General features: G+C 39.0%; 1 protein-coding gene across 9 annotated transcripts in view; it reads left to right on the forward strand.

Moving 5' to 3' along the window:
• The window catches only part of SLC35D2 (solute carrier family 35 member D2), a 48291-nt gene that overhangs the window by 16629 nt on the left and 12694 nt on the right, over positions 1-18968 (forward strand). For 5 of the 9 annotated variants that reach the window (XM_059141382.1, XM_059141377.1, XM_059141379.1 and 2 more), the window contains 5 exons: positions 7465-7536; positions 8367-8435; positions 13808-13910; positions 15423-15515; positions 17288-17328. In XM_059141382.1, the coding sequence (XP_058997365.1) occupies positions 7465-7536; positions 8367-8435; positions 13808-13910; positions 15423-15515; positions 17288-17328 (378 nt within the window). The remainder of the gene's footprint in view (positions 1-7464; positions 7537-8366; positions 8436-13807; positions 13911-15422; positions 15516-17287; positions 17329-18968) is intronic. The other 4 variants (XM_059141383.1, XM_059141385.1, XM_059141378.1 and 1 more) reach the window with 2 other exon arrangements.

The following is an 18968-nucleotide window of genomic DNA, read 5'->3' on the forward strand; positions in this document are numbered from 1 at the left end:
ATGAGAGAGAGCTGCTTCTTCTTTTTTAAAAAGTGATTTTAGAAACACCCTATTACAAGTGTTCTAAAATGCTCTACATGCATTGCAGAATGGGTATAACTTCTCTTCACCGATACGGCACTCTTCTCCAGTAGCAAGCAAGTAGCAGTGTTAGAAATATCTTTACCACACGTGTTCTTAAAACTCTTTTTACGTGCATCTGAAAGAGAGTAGAGGGGGCATGGCTTGGGTGCCAGGGGGCTTTCTGGAAAAGAGAAGGAACTAGAAAATGAGACTGAGTAGGAAGAAAGATTGTTTATGCAGGGTATCATGTAATGCGTTTCCCTGTGCCTCATGTTTTCTGTAAATGGGTGGTTGGTTCTACTGGTTTGATCATCTTCAGGTTCAGTTTTTCAGGCAAGATCAGTCTGTTGGTATGTTGGGTGCTTCCTATTGTATCACGGGACCACAAAATATTTTATCCCACTTTTTTTTAAAAAAAATTATTTATTTATTTATTTGACAGAGAGAGAGACACACACACACACCACAGTGAGAGGGAACACAAGCAGAGGGAGTGGGAGAGGGAGAAGCAGGCTTTCCGCTGAGCAGGGAACCCAACATGGGACTCAATCCCAGAACCTTGGGATTGTGACCTGAGCCAAAGGCAGATGATTAACAACTAAGCCACCCAGGTGACACACCCCACTTTTTAAAAAATAGCTTTTTGAGGTGTGATTGGCATAAAGTACATATAATTAAAATGCACATTATGATAAATTTTGACCTATGTGTCTACATCTGTGAAATCCATTACCACAATATCCAACACCCACAAAAATTTCCTCAGGTGTCCTACTTATAATGATATTAAATTGATCAATTCCCCTTTTAATAATTTTTTTTCTAAAGATTTTATTTATTTAACAGAGGGAGAGATCACAAGTAGTCAGAGAAGCAGGCAGAGAGAGAGGAGGAAGCAGGATCCCCACTGAACAGAGAGCCCGATGAGGGGCTCGATCCCAGGACCCTGAGATCATGACCTGAACCGAAAGCAGAGGCTTAACCCACTGAGCCACCCAGGAACCCCTCCCCTTTTAATAATTTTAAGGGATCAGTCTGGTCCCTTCCTTAGAAAGTGCCCCATCCGTCTGTCACCTAATGGTTTTAACATTCATTGATGATAATTTCCTTGATCCATTATTTCATTACAAGTTGCAATATGGTGATTTTCTAACTATATCACCCCATCTGCATGTGTTGTCTAAACTTTAATAAATACAAACATTCACCATGGCACACAAGAAAGGCAAGATTAAGCTTTATTTATACATGTTCAGAATAATAAATTAGTGTCCTGTCACCTTCAGTGGTGACCAGTGAGTTTTTGTTTATCTTTGGTTTTTTGCTATCATTATAAACTCATGAATTTTCATTTATTTGATAGAACTTTTTTGTCAGATATGTGTTTTGCAAATATTTTCTCTCAGTCAGTAGTTGGTCTTTTCATTCTCTTAATGCTGTCTTTCAGAGCAGAAGTTTTAAATTTTAATAAAGTTCCATATCAATTTTTTCTCTCATGGATCATGCTTTTGGTATTGTTTTTGTTTGTTTCCTTTAAGATTTTATTTATTTATTCAACAGAGAGAGAGAGAGCGCACACAAGCAGGGGGAGTGGCGAGCAGAAGGAGATGCAGATTCCCTGCTGAGCAGGGAGCCTGATGTGAGACATGATCACAGGACCCTGGGATCATGACCAGAGCCGAAGGCAGAGGCCTAAACAACTGAGCCACCTGGATTCCCTGTGCTTAATTGCCAAGCGGCGCCTGGATGGCTCACTCAGTTAAGTGTCTGACTCTTGATTTCGGCTTAGGTCATGATCTCAGGGTTTTGAGATTGAGCCCTATGTCAGGCTCCATGCTCAAAGGGGTGTCTGTTTGGGATTCTCTCTCTTCCTCTGCCTCTCCCCACTTCCCTCTATTAAAAGAAAAAGCCATATATACATATATATACACACACATATATATATGTATATATGAAAGTTCATTGTCAAGGGGTGCCTCATTGGCTCAGTCAGTAAAGCTTGAGACTCTTGAACTTAGGGTTGTAATTTGAGCTCCATATTGGGTATAGAGATTACTTAAAAAAATCTTACAAAAAAATAAAAATAAAAACTCATTGCTGAAACCAACATCACCTAGATTTTCTCCTATGCTATGCTATCTTCCAGGAACTTAATAGTTTGCATTTTACATTTAAATGTATGGCCTGTTTTGATTTTATTTGTGAAAGGTATAGGGTCCATCTGGATTCTGTTTTTTCACATATAGGTGTCCAGTTGTTTGAGCATCATTTGTTGAAAAGATCTTCCTTTCTCCATTGAATTATGTTTGCTTCTTTGTCAAAGATGAGTTGATTATATTTGTGTAGGCTTATTTCTGGGCTCTCTAGTCTGTTCACTTCATCTATTTCATTACTTGATATTTCAAGTCATTTTATAAATAATTCTTTTGATATTCACATTATACCATCTCAGGCCAATGGGAGCCCCTTTGAGTAGGCTTTTATGTTCTAGGCCCCCAGTAATCTGATTACTTCCTTGCTGTTTGGCACATGATGTCCCAGGCTTACCTTGGAGTTTTCCTGCCATTTCTCCAAGGATCTCCTGGTTAATTTAATGTTAAAGGTTATGTTGAGGCCACAGTCTGGGTGCTGTATATATTGTGAAGGATCAGCCAACACAGTTTCCTGTTTAATATGTGTAATGTGCGACAAAGATGACTTCATGGTTTTTGGAAGAATGGGATTACCGTTGATTGGATCTATGCCTAGGAGGATTTCTGGTCATTAGGCAGTTCTCTGTTTAAATATTTTCAGAAATTGTCAAACTGTTTCCCAAGGTGGCTACACCAACTTACAGTCCCACCAGCAGTGTAAGAAGGCTACACCTTCTCTACATTCTTGCCAAATTTGTTATTGTCTATCTTTTGGGTTATGGTTCTTTTAATAGTTGTAAAGTAGTATCTTGTTGTGGTTTTGATTACATTTCTCTGATGGCTAATGATGTGAAGCATCTTTTCATGTGCTTATTGGAGATCTATACATATAGATATGTATCTGTATCTATCTATATATCTATATATATCTATTCAAACCTTCTGCCTATTTTAATAGGGTTATTCATCTTTTTAAGTATTGTCTTCTTTATATTTTATATACATAGGTGCCTTATTATATGTATGATTGCAAAGTTTTATTTTGCGGGCTTTTGCTCTCTAAATGGTATACTTTGAAGCAAAATTTTTAAGTTTTTAAAAATTTAACAAAGTAAAATATACATAATGTATAATTTACTTTCACCAATTTTTAAAAAAGATTTTATTTATTTATTTGACAGAGAGGGGGGGGGGTCCCAAGTAGGCAGAGAGAGAGGGAGCAGCAGGCTCCCCGCCGAGCAGAGGACCTGATGTGGGGCTCAATCTCAGGACCCTGAGATCATGACCTGAGTTGAAGGCAGAGCCTTAACCCACTGAGCCACAGAGCCGCCCCTGTTTTAACCATTTTTATGTGTACATTTCATTGGCATTCAGTATATTACAGTGATGGGCAACCATCTCCACTATTTCTAGAACTTTTGCATCATCTTAAACTGAAGCTCTGTACCCATTAAATAGTAACTCCCCCATTTTCCCAGGCTCCCAGCCACTGGTAACCTCTATTTTACATTCTTTCTCTATGAATTTGCCTACTTCAGATATTTCATACAAGTGAAATCATACAATCTTTGTCCTTTTAAATTATGAATTTTTTTCAATGGACATAATGTTATCAAGGTTTATCCATGTCATAACATGTATCAGAATTTTATTCCTTTTTTTTTTTTTTAAAGTAAGCTCTAAGTCCAGTGTTGGACTCAAACTCACAACCCCAGATCAAGAGTGCTCTACTGACTGAGCCAGCCAGGCACCTCTGTTCCTTTTTGGTTTGTTTGTTTGTTTTTTGTTTGTTGTTTGTTTAAGCTAAATAATATTCTACTGTTTGTATGTATCACCTTTGATTATCCGTTTATAAATTGAAAATTTTGATGGAGCTAATTTAACAATTTTTTCTTTTGCTGCTTGTGCTTTTGGTATTGTATCTTAGAAGACCTTGCCTAATCCAAGGTCATGAAGATTTACCCCTATGTTTTCTTCTAAGATTTTAATAATTTTAGTTCCTATTGGAAGTCTCCTACAAAGACTTTAGGTCTTTGATACATTGTGAGATCAGTTTCTGTATGTGGTTTGAGGAAGGGGTCCATATTCCTTCATTTGCATGTGGGTGGATAGTCAGTTGTTCCAGTACCATTTTTTTGAAAAGATATTTCTTTCTCCATTGTATTGTCTTGGCACCCTTCTTGAAAATGAATTGACCATAATTGTATGGATTTATTTCTTGATTATTTAAAAAATTTCTTGATTCTTAATCCTATTCATTTGATTATATTTCTATACTGATTATGGTAGCTTTGTAGTAAGTTTTGAAATTGGGTCCACAAACTTTGTTCTTCTTTTTCAAGATTGTTTTGGCTTTCTGGTTTCCTTGTATTACCATATTAATTTTAGAATCAGCTTGTCAGTTTCTGGGGGGGAAAGCCAACTGACATTTTGACAAGGATTCTGTTGGCTCTATAGATCCATTTTGGGGAGTATTTCCATTTTAATTATGTTAAGCCTATTGATCCAGAAACATGAAGTATCTTTCCATTCATGCTTCTTTAATATTCTAACAATATTTTGTAGTTTTTAGTATACAAGTCTTATACTTCTTTTCTTAAATTTATTCCTAAGAATTGTGTTCTTTTTCATGTTATCATTAATAGAATTGTTTTAATTTCCTTTTTGGATTGCTCATTGCTAGTGTATAGAAGTATAACTAATGTGGGACGCCTGGGTGACTCAGTTGGTTAATTGGCTGCCTTCGACTCAGGTCATGATCCCAGAGTCCTGGGATCGAGTCCTGCATTGGGCTCCTTGCTCAGCAGGGAGCCTGCTTCTCTCTCTCCCTCTGCCTGCCGCTCTGCCTGCTTGCACTCTCTCTCTCTCTCTCTGTGTCAAATAAATAAAGAAAATCTTTAAAAAAAAGTATAACTGATGTTTATATATTCAATTTTTTCCCCTGCACTCTTGCTTAACTATTAGCCCAGATAACTCTTTAGTGGATTACTCAGGGTTTTCTATATATGTCATCTGCAAATAGAGATAACTTCATTTCTTCCTTTCCAAACAGTATGCCTTTTTTTCCCCTCCAGCGGAGTTGCCCCATTTAGAATCTCAAGTACTTGTTGAATTGATGTGGTGCTGAGAGCAAGCATTATGGTCTTATTAATGATCTTAGGGGGGAAACATTCAGTTTTTCATCATTAAATATACCTTACTTGCTTTTAAAAGACATCATGTAAAAATACTTTTGGGAATTAATTGACTTTTGGCTTACTTTGAAAAAGGCAGTTCTACCCAGTCTCATAAGTTACAAAGTTCCTGAAAATTCTTTCTGTACCTGCTCTCTTTTTGTGGGATCACTGATCACATGCAACCCCTCCTCAGGTCTGGTCAGGAGGAGCTGGCCACTGTCCTGGGGCTCTGGTTTTGACTTTCCTTCTCTAGGTCTCCATCTTCTCAGAGTCACATCTGGAAGCAGATGAAAGTGGGCTGTTTCAGCCCAGGCAGTTTGTTGGCTGTGCACTGAGCTGTGTCTTAGAATCTCTGGGTTTTGACAGCTAGTGAAATGTTCTTAAATATTTTAAAAGACAGTGAATAGATCTTCATTACCTAAAGTTTTTTTGGGAAAAATAACCCATAATTTTATTCTCTAACATACTATTTAGTTTATTTTTTAAAAATATTTTATTTATTTATTTGAGGAAGGGGAAAGGCACAGAGGGAAAGTGAGAGGGAGAAGCAGACTCCTGCTGAGTGAAGAGCCTGATGTGGGGCTTGACCCCAGGACCCCAGGATCACGACCTGAGTGGAAGGCAGATGCTTAATTGACTAAGCCACCCAGGCACCGTTAGCATACTATTTTATTTTATTTTTTTTAAGATTTTATTTATTTATTTGACAGAGAGAGAGAGATCACAAGTAGGCAGAGAGGCAGGCAGAGAAAGAGAGGGAAGCAGGCTCCCTGCTGAGCAGAGAGCCCGATGCAGGCCTGGATCCCAGGACTCTGAGACCACGACCTGAGCAGAAGGCAGAGGCTCAACCCACTGAGCCACCCAGGCACCCTGGGTGTTAACATAATAAATGTTACATAATAAATATTATATTTATGTTAACATAAACATAATATTAATTATGTAACATTTATTAAAATAATGTTATAATAATGTTATATTATAATGGTATAATAATGTTATAATAATGTTATAAAAATAAATAAAACATTTATTAAAATATTTATTATGTAACATTTATTAAAATAGTATGTTTACTATTTTAAACATCAATTTCAGTCTTTTCCCATATGGTGGACTGCATCTTGTTTTAGTAGTAGACTCTATGTAGTTTTGTGCCCTCTTTATTTAATATTAATTTTCTAATAGTAACATAAAGTTTTACATTATAGAGTTAACACATAATGTTCCCTCAGGTAAATTTATCATATATATATATTTTTTATCATTGTCTTGTGTGACTTTTAAGTTGTTTCTGATGTTTTCCCCAAAGACATTATTGCAGTGCACACATTTGTGCACGTGGTTTTTTCCTTTCTTTTGTATTATTACTTCAGGGTAAGTGTCCCAACAAGAAATAATTAGGTCCAAGGTTAGCAGAACTTAATGACTATTGATACATTGTTCCAACTCGATTTGCTGAAGGGGGTGTTGGTTTACATTGCATACAATCTTTTAGCATGGTCTTTGTAGTTTTAGCACAATCTTTTCAGTAGTTGCGTTGCATGATTTTTTTTAATGAGTTTTTAAAAATTTTTTTATTTTTCCAGCGTAACAGTATTCATTACTTTTGCACCACACCCAGTGCTCCATGCAATCAGTGCCCTCTCCAATACCCACCACCTGGTTCCCCCAACCTCCCACCCCCCGCCCCTTCAAAACCCTCAGATTGTTTTTCAGAGTCCATAGCCTCTCATGGTTCACTTCCCCTTCCAATTTCCCTCAACTCCCTTCTCCTCTCCACCTCCCCTTGTCCTCCATGCTATTTGTTATGCTCCACAAATAAGTGAAACCGTATGATAATTGACTCTCCCTGCTTGCATGATTTTTAAAAATTGTTAATAAGTGAAAATAATTGCTAATTGAAGGTGGCATGAAACTATTAAATCTCCGTTTCTTTTTATTATTTAATGTGATTTGTTAATGGTATAGATGAGAATTGAGGTTAATTTCTATGTTTAATTTGGAAAGTTAATGAGCTTAATTAAAAATGTAAAACATGTTAAAAAATACTTGGCATCTGATGTTATTATATTTGAATCTTTTCCCCACAGCTTGCCGATGTTCACCGTGCTCAGGAAATTTACCATTCCACTCACTTTACTCCTGGAAACCATCATACTTGGGTGATTCTTGTTTTTCCTCTATTCCTCTTGTGTCCTTTCCCCTCATCCCACATTATTTTTATGTAGCAAATTCTCAACATCTAGTTATTTTTCCAAATAGTTGTTTTGAATTGTTTAGGCCCCCATGGTTTATTCACTTAAAAGTATCTCCTGTTTCCATGATAACTTAAGAACATAATGTGTGATTTTTTTTACATCGTAATTTTATATTAGATTAGTAATATGTGTTTATGATAGAAAATTATTTTAAAAATGCAAGAACCTCAAAACAGATGTAAATATGTTTCCTGAATCAGATGGAATGTACACTGATTTTGGAATACAGAGGAAAAATTGTCCATGTATATGTGTATAGGATAGAAATGCAGGAAATCCCAGAAATCCATTCTGATATAGTGATTGTAATATAACATAGGAATAAATTAATTTTTATAATGTTGGTTTAAAAATCTCTCATAAAGACACTCAGGCTGGTATCTAAAAGGGTGAATCTTAGTTTTGCTGGGAAGATTATTTAGCAATGAAATTTGGATGATGACCCAGTGTTCTAAGTCCTACTGTTGAATTTTATCCTAATCTTTGGATGCTTGATAGAAGACCAACTAGAACTACCAGCAGGGACTCTTCTGCATTTTGTCACAGCATCTTTCCAATGAGAACAGAGAAATACACTTATAATTAGATTAGACAGCTGCTTACAGTGCTTTCTCTAGGTAACGTGATGTCCTTTAGATTTTAGCCATGAGACTGTGAACAATGTCTGTTTTCAGTTTAAGAGTCATAATCTATGTTTTTTCCTGTCTTACTCCTTCCCTTCTCTATCCATCTAGGAAACAGTATTCCTTGAGCATCATTGTCAGTGTTTCTACCATTGTGCTTGGTGCTTTCATAGCAGCTGGGTAAGACTTTGGACTGTTTCTGCTCAATAACTTCTTTGTGCCTTTGACAATAGGCCCGGCCCCACCCTCATTTTCTATTCTCCATCTGGCTGCAGTTGAATTGAGCAGCCAAGAGACAAGTCTGTTGATGTCAGTGGGTTCCCCGTGTGTTCCTGTGAAAGTCAGACTGGGTTCCAACTTGGCCAGAACATTTCTGAGAACATGTAAAGGGAACATTAGAAGATATGAATACAGCTTTTCTCCCTAAAAAGGAGTAAACTATTTGCTATTATTACTGAATGTTTGTCTTTAATACAGAAATTCACTTGAAGAGTTCTTCGGCATCTGGTCAAGAATAACAGCTTTATAAAGCCCTTGCAGGCTGATTTGTTTTGTCACCTGTGATGCCTTAGCAGTCTGTTTCCAAGGGTGGCATGCTCTCATTAAATGTATTTGTATATTTGGGACATGAGCCAATACCAGTGTATGACTAAGTGGATCCTTGAACAACATGGGGATTAAGGGCACCAACACCCTCTCCCCCCTACACAGTGGAAAATCTGAGTTTAATTTTTCACTCCCTAAAAACTTCAGTACTGATAGCCTATTGTTGACTGGAGGGCTTACTGATAACATAAATAGTTGATTAGCACATATTTTGTATGTTCTATGTATTATATACTGTATTCCTAAAATAAAGGAAGCTGGGGAAAAGTGTTAAGAAAATCATATGGAAGAGAAAATACATTTACTCTACTGTACTGTATTTAGTGAAAGAAATCCACAGATAAATGGACCAGCACAGTTCAAACCTGTGTTGTTCAGGGTCAGCTAGAGTGTCTTATTTATTAATATGCAAGAGGAGGAATATGGACTTCCAGGTTTGCAGTTACAAGCCAGACACTCAGACTCCTGGCTTTTACAGCCTAGTGGTTAAAGCCTGTGTGCAGTTATATTCTGTGGGTCCAGAACTTAGCCTGGCTCTTGTCACCTGTTTCTCAGCCCCTCTCTGCCTCATTTTTACTCATCTTTAAGATAAAGAATGTAATAGAAAAGAAAAACCTGCCCGAATGAAGGGAAGAATGCAAAGATTGGATGAATTTCAGTTAAACTAGTTTCCTTAACTTATTTATTTGGATGATACTTACTCTCTGGGGGCACCTGGGCACCTGGGCAGCTCAGTTGGTTAAGCATCCAACTCTCGATTTTGGCTTAGGTCATGATCTCAGGGTCTTTAGATTGAGACCTGCATCTGACTCCATGCTCAGCACGGAGTCTGCTTGTCCCTCTCCCTACCGCTGCTCTCTCTCTTTCTCTCTCTCAAATAAATAAATAAATAAATAAATAAAATCTTGAAAAAATAATAAAAGTTCTGGATCACTAATTGCAAAATAAATAAGGGTGTGGATATTCTTTTCTAGTCTCTTCACTTACTAGGTGTATAAGCAGGCAGAGCTATTTAACCTCCCTGCACTCCAGTTATTTCAACTATAAAATAGAGATTAGAATGGACCTACCTGAATGCAAGCTGGTGTGGCCACTCTGGAGAACAGTATGGAGGTTCCTCAAAAAGCTGAAAGTAGAGCTACTGTACAACCCAGCAATTGCACTATGGGGTATTTACCCTTAAGATACAAATGTAGTGATCTGAAGGGGCACCTGCACCCCACTGCTTATAGCAGCAATGTCCATAATAGACAAACTGTGGAAAGAGCCCAGATGTCCATCAACAGATGAATGGCTAAAGAAGATGTGGTTCATATACACAATGGAATACTATGCAGCCATCAAGAGAAATGAAATCTTGACATTTGCAATGATGTAGATGGAACCAGAGGGTGTTAGGCTAAGCAAAATAAGTCAGTCAGAGAAAGACAATTATGATATGATATCACTGATGAGGAATTTGAGAAATAAGACAGAGGATCATAGGGGAAGGGAGGGAAAAATGAAATAAGATGAGAAACCAGGGAGGGAGACAAACCATGAGAGACTCTTAATCTCAGGAAACAAACTGAAGGTTACTGGGGGGTGGAGGGGGTGGGGTGGGGCAGCTGGGAGATGGGCATTGGGGCGAGTTTGTGCTATGGTGAGTGCTGTGAATTGTATAAGACTGATGAATCAAAGACCTGTACCCCTGAAACAAATGATACATTAGATGTTAATTAAAAAAAAAATAGACCCACTTAATAGGATCTTTGTGTGAATCAAATGGCATAACAATAAAGTGGGGTTTATATACTAGTACGTGGCCAAAACCATGTTGAGTGTTTACTGTCAGGTGTCAGCTTAGGTGTGACAGGGGGAATCCAGCAGTTAACAAAACGACAGGAATCCTTGCTTTCGAGGATCTTCCTTTCTAGTTGGTGGGGACAGACAGTAAGCAAAAGAAACAGATTAGAAAACAGGGCATGCCAGATGGTGACAGATAATGACGATGTATTTTTTTAAAAAATTTTACATGTGTTAATTTCTTGCCTAGACCACAGTTTGTTATTTATTGTTTTGTTGGTAACGTCCTCCTTCTCGGTCCTGTCGGTGGTTGAGTTGAGCCCTCCTGTGAGCTGGCCCCTGATTTGAGCACTATTTCCGGCCTCTGGTTGGAGCCAGCATGGACAGGAAATGGCAGCACTGAGAGCCTATTGTAGTCTTGAAGTTTTGTTCCAAGAAAGTCCTAGGAGCAAAGGAGCTAAAAGAGGGAGGTGCTCTATTGAAAGTGCCCTCCTCCCACAGTGCTTTGGGGTGTCCCCTGGGCAGCCTCTCTTTAATTAAGTTCCTTTGAACTCAATTTGGAAACTACTGACTTTGAGGCAGTTGTACACTTTTCTAAAAGAATCGTTTACAGAAATGTCTGGAAGGCTTTGGTGAGAAATGGCACTTTAGATGCTGTCTCTGGAGGCATATTTCCAGCCCCAGTGAGTGGAAATTCAGCTCATAGTTACCACATATGATATTCTAATGAGCTGCAAGGGTAAATAGTGTTTTCAGAGCATTGCATTTCCCCCCAAGAGCTAGCTTGGAGCAGCACTTCTCGACGTTTCCCTTCTTTCGCACCCAGATAATGGATACTCTCTGGGTGGGTGACAAGCACCCTTCGCTGAAGGCTGGACATCACCCCACCCTTCTCTCCTCTCATTAAGATCTTCTTATCCAAATGCAACTTACTGTAGAGCTGATTCAGTCAGATGGGCCAGTTTATGCTGCTGTAACACATAGCTCCCACATTTACACACCGAATATATTCTGCTCCCACTGCATAGTGGGAGGGGATGGGGGGGTGCTCTGCTCATTGTAGTTACTTAGGGACCAAGGCTGATGAAACCCCTGCCTCAAAAGGGAATTCTTTCCTCACCCAGGAGGGAAGAAGGCATGTGGGGAATCATGTGTTGGCTTTTCAGACTTTTGCTTGGAACTGCCATGTGTTATCTCCTCTTACATTTTACTTGACAGACAAGTCACATGGCCAGAAAAAGTCAAACTATTATGTCTGAAAATAGCCCTAAATGACAACTACAAGTGCTAACCATGAATCTGCTCTCCTGTATTAAAGCAAGCAAATTGTTTTCAAACTTCTGTGCTTTTACCAGTGGCCTGAATGAGTGGTGTTGAGGATGTGTAGCCCCTGGAGTAGGAGACCTGAGAACTCTGGGAATTTCCCTCAGGCTCTCCGAGGAAGTGAGCAATACCTTTCCACTCCCCTAGGAACCTGAGTTTTTTTTTTTTTTTGTTTTTTTTTAATCCATTCAACTTTTTGCCATTTTATGCAGCATCAGACTCTTCTTAACACAGAGCCAAATGTGGGTAGGCGTGAGATTTGGAAGACCCTTATTTTGAGAGATTCTATTTTTTGTGATTGAGCCAGAGAATTCTGATTTATGATGATCGAAAACTAATTTGCATTCTCACAAATATCTTTGTAGTTAATAGTTCCAGAAGAAGCCTTGAATAAATCTGGTTTAATTTGGATTCAGATTTTGATGATATTTTTGCCACTTTTTCCTCTTCTCTTTGGTTAGAAATAGTCTTTAAAAAATTTATTTTTTTTAAATTTTCAGGGATCAGGATATGCCACTCCAAAATAGGCCACTTAGGCATAAACATTATTTTGAGCTGAAGGCAATTAATTGAGAATCAACAGATGTAGAAAGAATTCTCTGTCTTCCCCTTTCCTGGCTAAAAGCAGACCATAAATTTCCTTTTGTAAGAGTGGTCCCCCCTACTCCCTTCACCCTGAACCCTGCACCAGGAATAGGAAAGCAGTTCTTATTACTGGTGATGGAGAATCAGTACCAAGAGGAGTCTGCATAAATAACCCTTACTACAATAATCCTTCTCTTCCATTAGTTTCCCCTATAAATTTCCTAGTGTTTATTCCATAATTTGTTCCTTGGAATCCAAACTTCTTCATTTTTAAAATGATATATAAGCCCCAGAGTCTAACTACTTATTTGAGATTTATTTTTTATGAGATCCTTTACATGTAAAATATTTAATAAAAGTTGTATTCCCTTTCTCTTGTTAACCTACTGTCAGTCAAATTTGCAGGCTCCAGTCACTGAACCTGAGAGTATAGAGGAAATCCCTTTGATGCTAAGTATTTCTGAATTATGACATGGCTCTCATACTGTCTGTAAGACCAAGTGTGGTAGATTAGTCACCTCAGGGCTCAGCTGCTCTCTCTGTCCTCCCTGAGCCAGTTTTATACTAGTCCTCCCTGAACACTTTTATATCCTCTTTGAACATTTTTATACTAGTATTATTTATATAAAATGGAAATTGAAGAAAAGATGGTTCAAAAGGATGGGGAGAAGGGAGTCTTAGAGGAGTTGTGGAGAAGGAATGGATCCCTGCCTTGTTTTATCGTTGGACAGGGTGTGTTGGGTACCCAGCCATCACGGTGGGTGATGTGACCGGCTGGGTACCAGATGGAGGTGTCCGTTCCTCATTCGATCTCTCTTGCCCCAGTAACTGCCCAGCTGTCCCCACAGCGCTGTACGGGGAGATGGCCCTGTTTATTACAATAAACAAAGCCACTGGGTAGGTTGGACAAATCACTCCCTTTAGAAAAGAAGGCATCACCAATGATTGATTATGCCAGTTGATTGTTAGTGAAAGAAAGGCCTTTGCCATTGAAGGAAGATGGTTAATGTCCCTTTGGTGTTAAGCAATTCATGATTAAATTGAAGCCACCTGATGGCCTGGTTTTGTTTTGTCTGGAGGCAGAGCAGAGGAATTAACCACAGAGGGGGAAAATATGCCAGAGGGGGAAAAAAAAGGTCGTTACCAGCATCACAAGTGGATTTGATTAGGGAAAGATAAAACAGGCAGGCTTTGAAGGCCAAGCTGTGTGAGTTTCTGAATAATCATCCTCCTTTTTGTGTTCTTCCTTCCAGTTCTGACCTCGCCTTTAACTTGGAAGGCTATATTTTTGTATTCCTGAATGATATCTTCACAGCAGCAAATGGAGTTTATACCAAACAGAAAATGGACCCCAAGGTACCAGATCTTCACTCCTGTGGTTTTTAGGCTTTGTCATCTGGCCCCTGAAATTGCATGAAAAAAGAAATGAATTTGTAAAGTTGGCTTATAATATAATTAACATGATATGCTTTATAAATCACTGATTTCTTTTTTTTTTTAATTTTTATAGATTTTATTTATTTATTTGACAGACAGAGATCACAAGTAGGCAGAGAGGCAGGCAGAGAGAGAGAGGGAGAAGCAGGCTCCCCACCGAGCAGAGAGCCCGATGCGGGGCTCAATCCCAGAACCCCAGGATCACGACCTGAGCCGAAGGCAGAGGCTTTAACCCACTGAGCCACCCAGGTGCCCCAAATCACTGATTTCTTTTCAGTTATCCTGTCTATGTGGGTTCTTGTTACCCCTGACCCTACAAAGTTTTGGGTGAAAATCAGATAGGGAGGAAAAAGATACCACTATTTTCGAGGCAGAGTCAGAATATGTATGTAAAGAGGAGATTATTTTGAAAGGCAAAATAAACTTAAAAGTTTTTTGCTGTCCTCCTCAGTGAGCAAGGCAAAGTCGGAGGTATTCTGAAGCAACCCTAGTTTGGGAGCCTGAAGATGTGGGTGACATAAGTTTTCCTGGTCTCTGTGACTTGAACCCTTAACTCCTCCAGACTTCAGATTCTTCTGTGGCATGGCCATTGTGTCTGGTCCTGGCCATGGAGAAGTGCCATTCCTGATCAGCCGTTGAGCAGTCCCCCAGAGACCGGTGGGCAGATGAGCCTGCTTGCACGGGGCTACCCCCCTGCCAAGGCCCCTTGTGCTTCCCCCGCCCCAGCTGTTCCAGCAGTCCTGGAGGATGAGCCAGGCATATGTTGCCTCGTTTCAAGTTCTTTGTGTTGAGTGAGGGAGTTTGCTCAGAAGGACAGACCTGTTTCTACAAGCTGTTTTTTTTCTGCACGGCCCTTTGTTTTTTTTTTTAACCGGTGGCAATTTTACAAAAACAGGTTTGTTGCTTTTTGAGGGTCCCAGTAGGTCACCCTTTATGAGAAATGGTGGAGAAGGGGTGTAGCCACTTTGATGAAAAATAAATTTATGCAAGATTAGAAAAGGAGATACCTGGTGTTTTAACACTGCTGCTCCTTGACAGAAAGAGCAGATGTTTTTAAGGAGTTCTGTTTATATTAACACTTTCAATGTTCTTTATTTTGTTCCAGATTTCCCATTCTGAATACAATACTTAGAAAAAAGAAACAAAATCGGAATGGTAAAGATGGGTGGGACCTCGGAGGCCCTCCATTTTTATCTGTCATTTTTGTATAAAATAAATGTTTATTTTGCTATCATGATGTACTTGAAGTGAAGCTTTTTACATTAGGAATTTGCTAAAAAAAAAAAAAAAAAGGAATTTGCTGAAAATATTCCAACACAGAGTTGGTCAGAATAGATTTTTAACTCTGCATAAATACACAATTGTACAAATGGCTCCAGGAAATCTGATGCTTTGTATTTCTAAAATTGAGTGTTTTCTTTGTTTTTGTAGGAGTTGGGGAAATATGGAGTGCTTTTCTACAATGCCTGCTTCATGATTATACCGACTCTTATCATTAGTGTCTCTACTGGAGACCTTCAACAGGTAAGCTGAGGATGGTCATCACAGTCCGACTGAGCAGACTCTTAAAGTCGTTTTTTTTTTTTTTAAAGATTTTATTTATTTATTTATTTATTTATTTATTTATTTATTTGACAGACAGAAATTACAAGTAGTCAGAGAAGCAGGTAGAGAGAGAGGAAGGGAAGCAGGTTCACTGCTGAGCAGAGAGCCCGACACCGGACTCGATTCCAGGACCCTGGGATCATGACCTGAGCTGAAGGCAGAGGCCCTAACCCTCTGAGCCACCCAGGTGCCCCTCTTAAAGTCTTAATAGTTAAATTCTGGCACTCACTGCAGGGAAGTGTGTAACGGTGGTAAGTAGGATGAGCAGGAGGGTCCCTGAAAGCGAGGCCTGTGATATCCCCAGCAGCACCTTTGGCACAATCGTTTCTTTAGTGTTATCTTCAGACACATGAGAAGCAGCAGAAAGTAGTCACAAGAACTCTGGACTTGAAGCTTTTTTGAAAAGAATGACAGTAAAAATCTGAATTTGAGTCTTAATATCTCTATTTGCTGATGTGGGTATCCTGGGAAAAGTAACTTAGAAGGGGATTTTGATCGTTTAAAAAATGGATTTATCTCTTGCCTTTATAATGGACATTTTGAAACATATGCAAAATAGATTAATTCAATGAATCTCACGTACCCACCACCCTGTGTCAACACTTTTTGGCATTTTGCCATTCTTATTTCATCTATTCCCATCTGCTTTCATTCTTTTTTTTCCTCCTGGAATATTTTAAAGCAAATTCCAGAGATCATGGAGTTTTGCATCTAAGTATTCTGGAAGGTACATTTGGAATTTTGAGAATGTGTTGTTTGGTATTTGCCCTGCTCACCTGTTTGCTGCACACACCTGAGAGACAAATAAAATGGTCTAGGAATAGAGGAGGCCCAGCTGGCGGGAGGCCATCTCTTAGGAAGGGTGAAGATTCAGCCCATAGCATCCTTACTGGCCGCTTTGAAGTGTGCCAGCCTATGCCAACCACTGCTTTTTCAGAAAGTTGCTAACCGGGGTACCTGGGTGGCTCCGTGGGTTAAAGTCTCTGCTTTGGGCTCAGGTCATGGTCCCAGGGTCCTGGGATCAAGCCCTGCATCGGGCTCTCTGCTCAGCGGGGAGTCTGCTTCCTTCTCTCTCTCTCTGCCTGCCTCTCTCTGCCTACTTGTGATCTCTAGTCTGTAAAATAAATAAAAATAAATAAATAAATAAACAGATAAATAAAAAGAAAGTTGCTAACCATAACACTTCTGAGACATTTTCTTGTATCTTAAGGGAGATTCTTAAGTTCATGCGAGAAAATTTGCTGGGCAGCACTTACCATCCATTCTTGCATCTGCCCACAGAGCCAAGCCCCAGACACTAAGTCTCTGGTTGCAGGACCCAGGATCAGGGTTCAGAGGGGCCCTGTGCAGTGGCTGCTCACCCACCACAGGACACTGTTTCTGTGTGTACTGATCAGCAGGCATCTGCGGGGCACACAGGTTGAGTGGATCCCATCTGCAGCCTTTCCGGGGTTTGAATACTTCGAGAAGTTTGCAGCCTCTTGTGGGCTCCTAGGGTGGATGTTGGGGCTTCTCATTCTTTCTTAAAATTGTACTTTCTTATTGGTACAATCCCTTTCCAAAAGAGGGGGCAGAAGAACTTAGCAGCAATACTATGAATGGCATGGTAACCAGAAACTGAATTTTAGGTACCTTATGAGTTAAATCCCTTGGATGTATCATGTTAATAATTTGTAACATTGTTCCCATAGGAATGTGTGTTCCCACATCCAAACCTTTGCTTTATGAACAGGTATTGTAACAGGTATTCTTAGAAGTTTTGCCTGCTTGTGGGGCGCTTGGGTGGGGCCCCTGGGTGGCTCATGGGAACGTCTGACTCTTGGTTTTGGCTCTGGTCATGATCTCATGGGTTCGTGGGATGGGCCGCACAATGGGCTCTGCCCTCAGTGGAGAGTCCGCTTCAAGTTTCTCTCCCTCTGCCCCTCCTCCCACTCCCTCTTTCTCTAAGATAAATAAGCCTTTAAAGAGAGGTTTCACCTGCTTATAATGCTTACATTGCAGAATTATACTTCCTCAATTAATAATAAAAATAATAGCTCATAATTATTGAAGACTTATCAGACTTTGTTCAAAGCATTGTACATGAACTATTTCACTGCTTTCCACAACAGCCCTCAGAGGAGAGGGTACTGCTGTTATGTTAATCTTTTAGATGAACCCAGTGTTTAAATAACTTCCAGAGATACAGGGGATCCATCCAGGAAGTCTGCTCGAGGAACACATCTTCCACTGTCCTCCCAGTTACTTCATTGTATATGAAAAGTGCTTCTTTCCTTCATGCACGAAAAACCAGAACCTAGTGCTTATATCTTTAGAAAGTATAAGAGGCTGAACATACACTTTAACTTATTAAATAGTGGTGTTCTAGGAGAATATAATGCTCCTGTTCTGGCTTTTGGTGCTAAACTCTCTCAATATTTACCCTTGGCTAGCCTCTTCTGTTTGACCAGGCTCCTAAGATTTCAAACAGAAGGTACCTTCAAGCCCCAGTTGTGGTTACTAGTTACTGTAATTCCAGAACTAAATATAGAGATTAAAAAAAATCTATATGAAAATTATAATTTAGAAAAAAAAGAATGTGTTTAAAGCTGTAAGAAAGGTCTATTATAAAAATGAAAAAATACGAAGTCATGAAATTAAAACTTTGACTCTATTTTAATTACAAGTATTGTATGATAAGAGTACCAGAAGATATGGGACAGTTTCTGTAACCAGTCATTTTTAAATCCCTGTAGAAAATATTTGGTATTTTTCACTAGTAAGATTGTTCTGCTCTGTTGCAAGTTTCTTTCAGTTGGTTACTTTTAACTATGGTTGAATCCATTTTAGATTGTGAACCAAATACAATAAAGAAGAGATCTTATGTAGTTAGGTCTGTTAGTCTATAAAATTGCATTTTATTTGCAGTTTGGGGTGATTGTGCCAAAAGTTGATTGATGAATTAGGGTAAAATGCTAACTTATTAACAGAAGAAGTACTTTGATGAGTCATTTTTCCTGGTTGACTGGAAAAGATCAGAGGTTGTGGTAAGACTTGTATGACTAACGGCACTAGAGTTCACTCCTGGACCTTGGACTTATATAGTCAACAGATCTGGTAACAGCACCTTGATTCTGTCTCTGATTAGCAAAGTCAGCAACGCCAGCTCCTCTTGTCAACAGTATAGGCCTTTGGAGAAGACTGATTGGGTGACCTTTCTTTAGTCATTTGAATTGCTGCAATAGGTTCAGAGTACATGGTTTATTATAGTTGATGAATAGGGATAAATAATAAGATTTATTTTTCTGATTAAAAAACCCACATAAATGCAAAACAAAAAGATTAATACTCTACCATACTTTTACAACAATAGTAAGTTTAAAGGAAGCAGTA

This window comes from Mustela lutreola, chromosome 12 (assembly GCF_030435805.1).
Source record: "Mustela lutreola isolate mMusLut2 chromosome 12, mMusLut2.pri, whole genome shotgun sequence".
In the NCBI taxonomy this organism is placed as follows: domain Eukaryota; kingdom Metazoa; phylum Chordata; class Mammalia; order Carnivora; family Mustelidae; genus Mustela; species Mustela lutreola.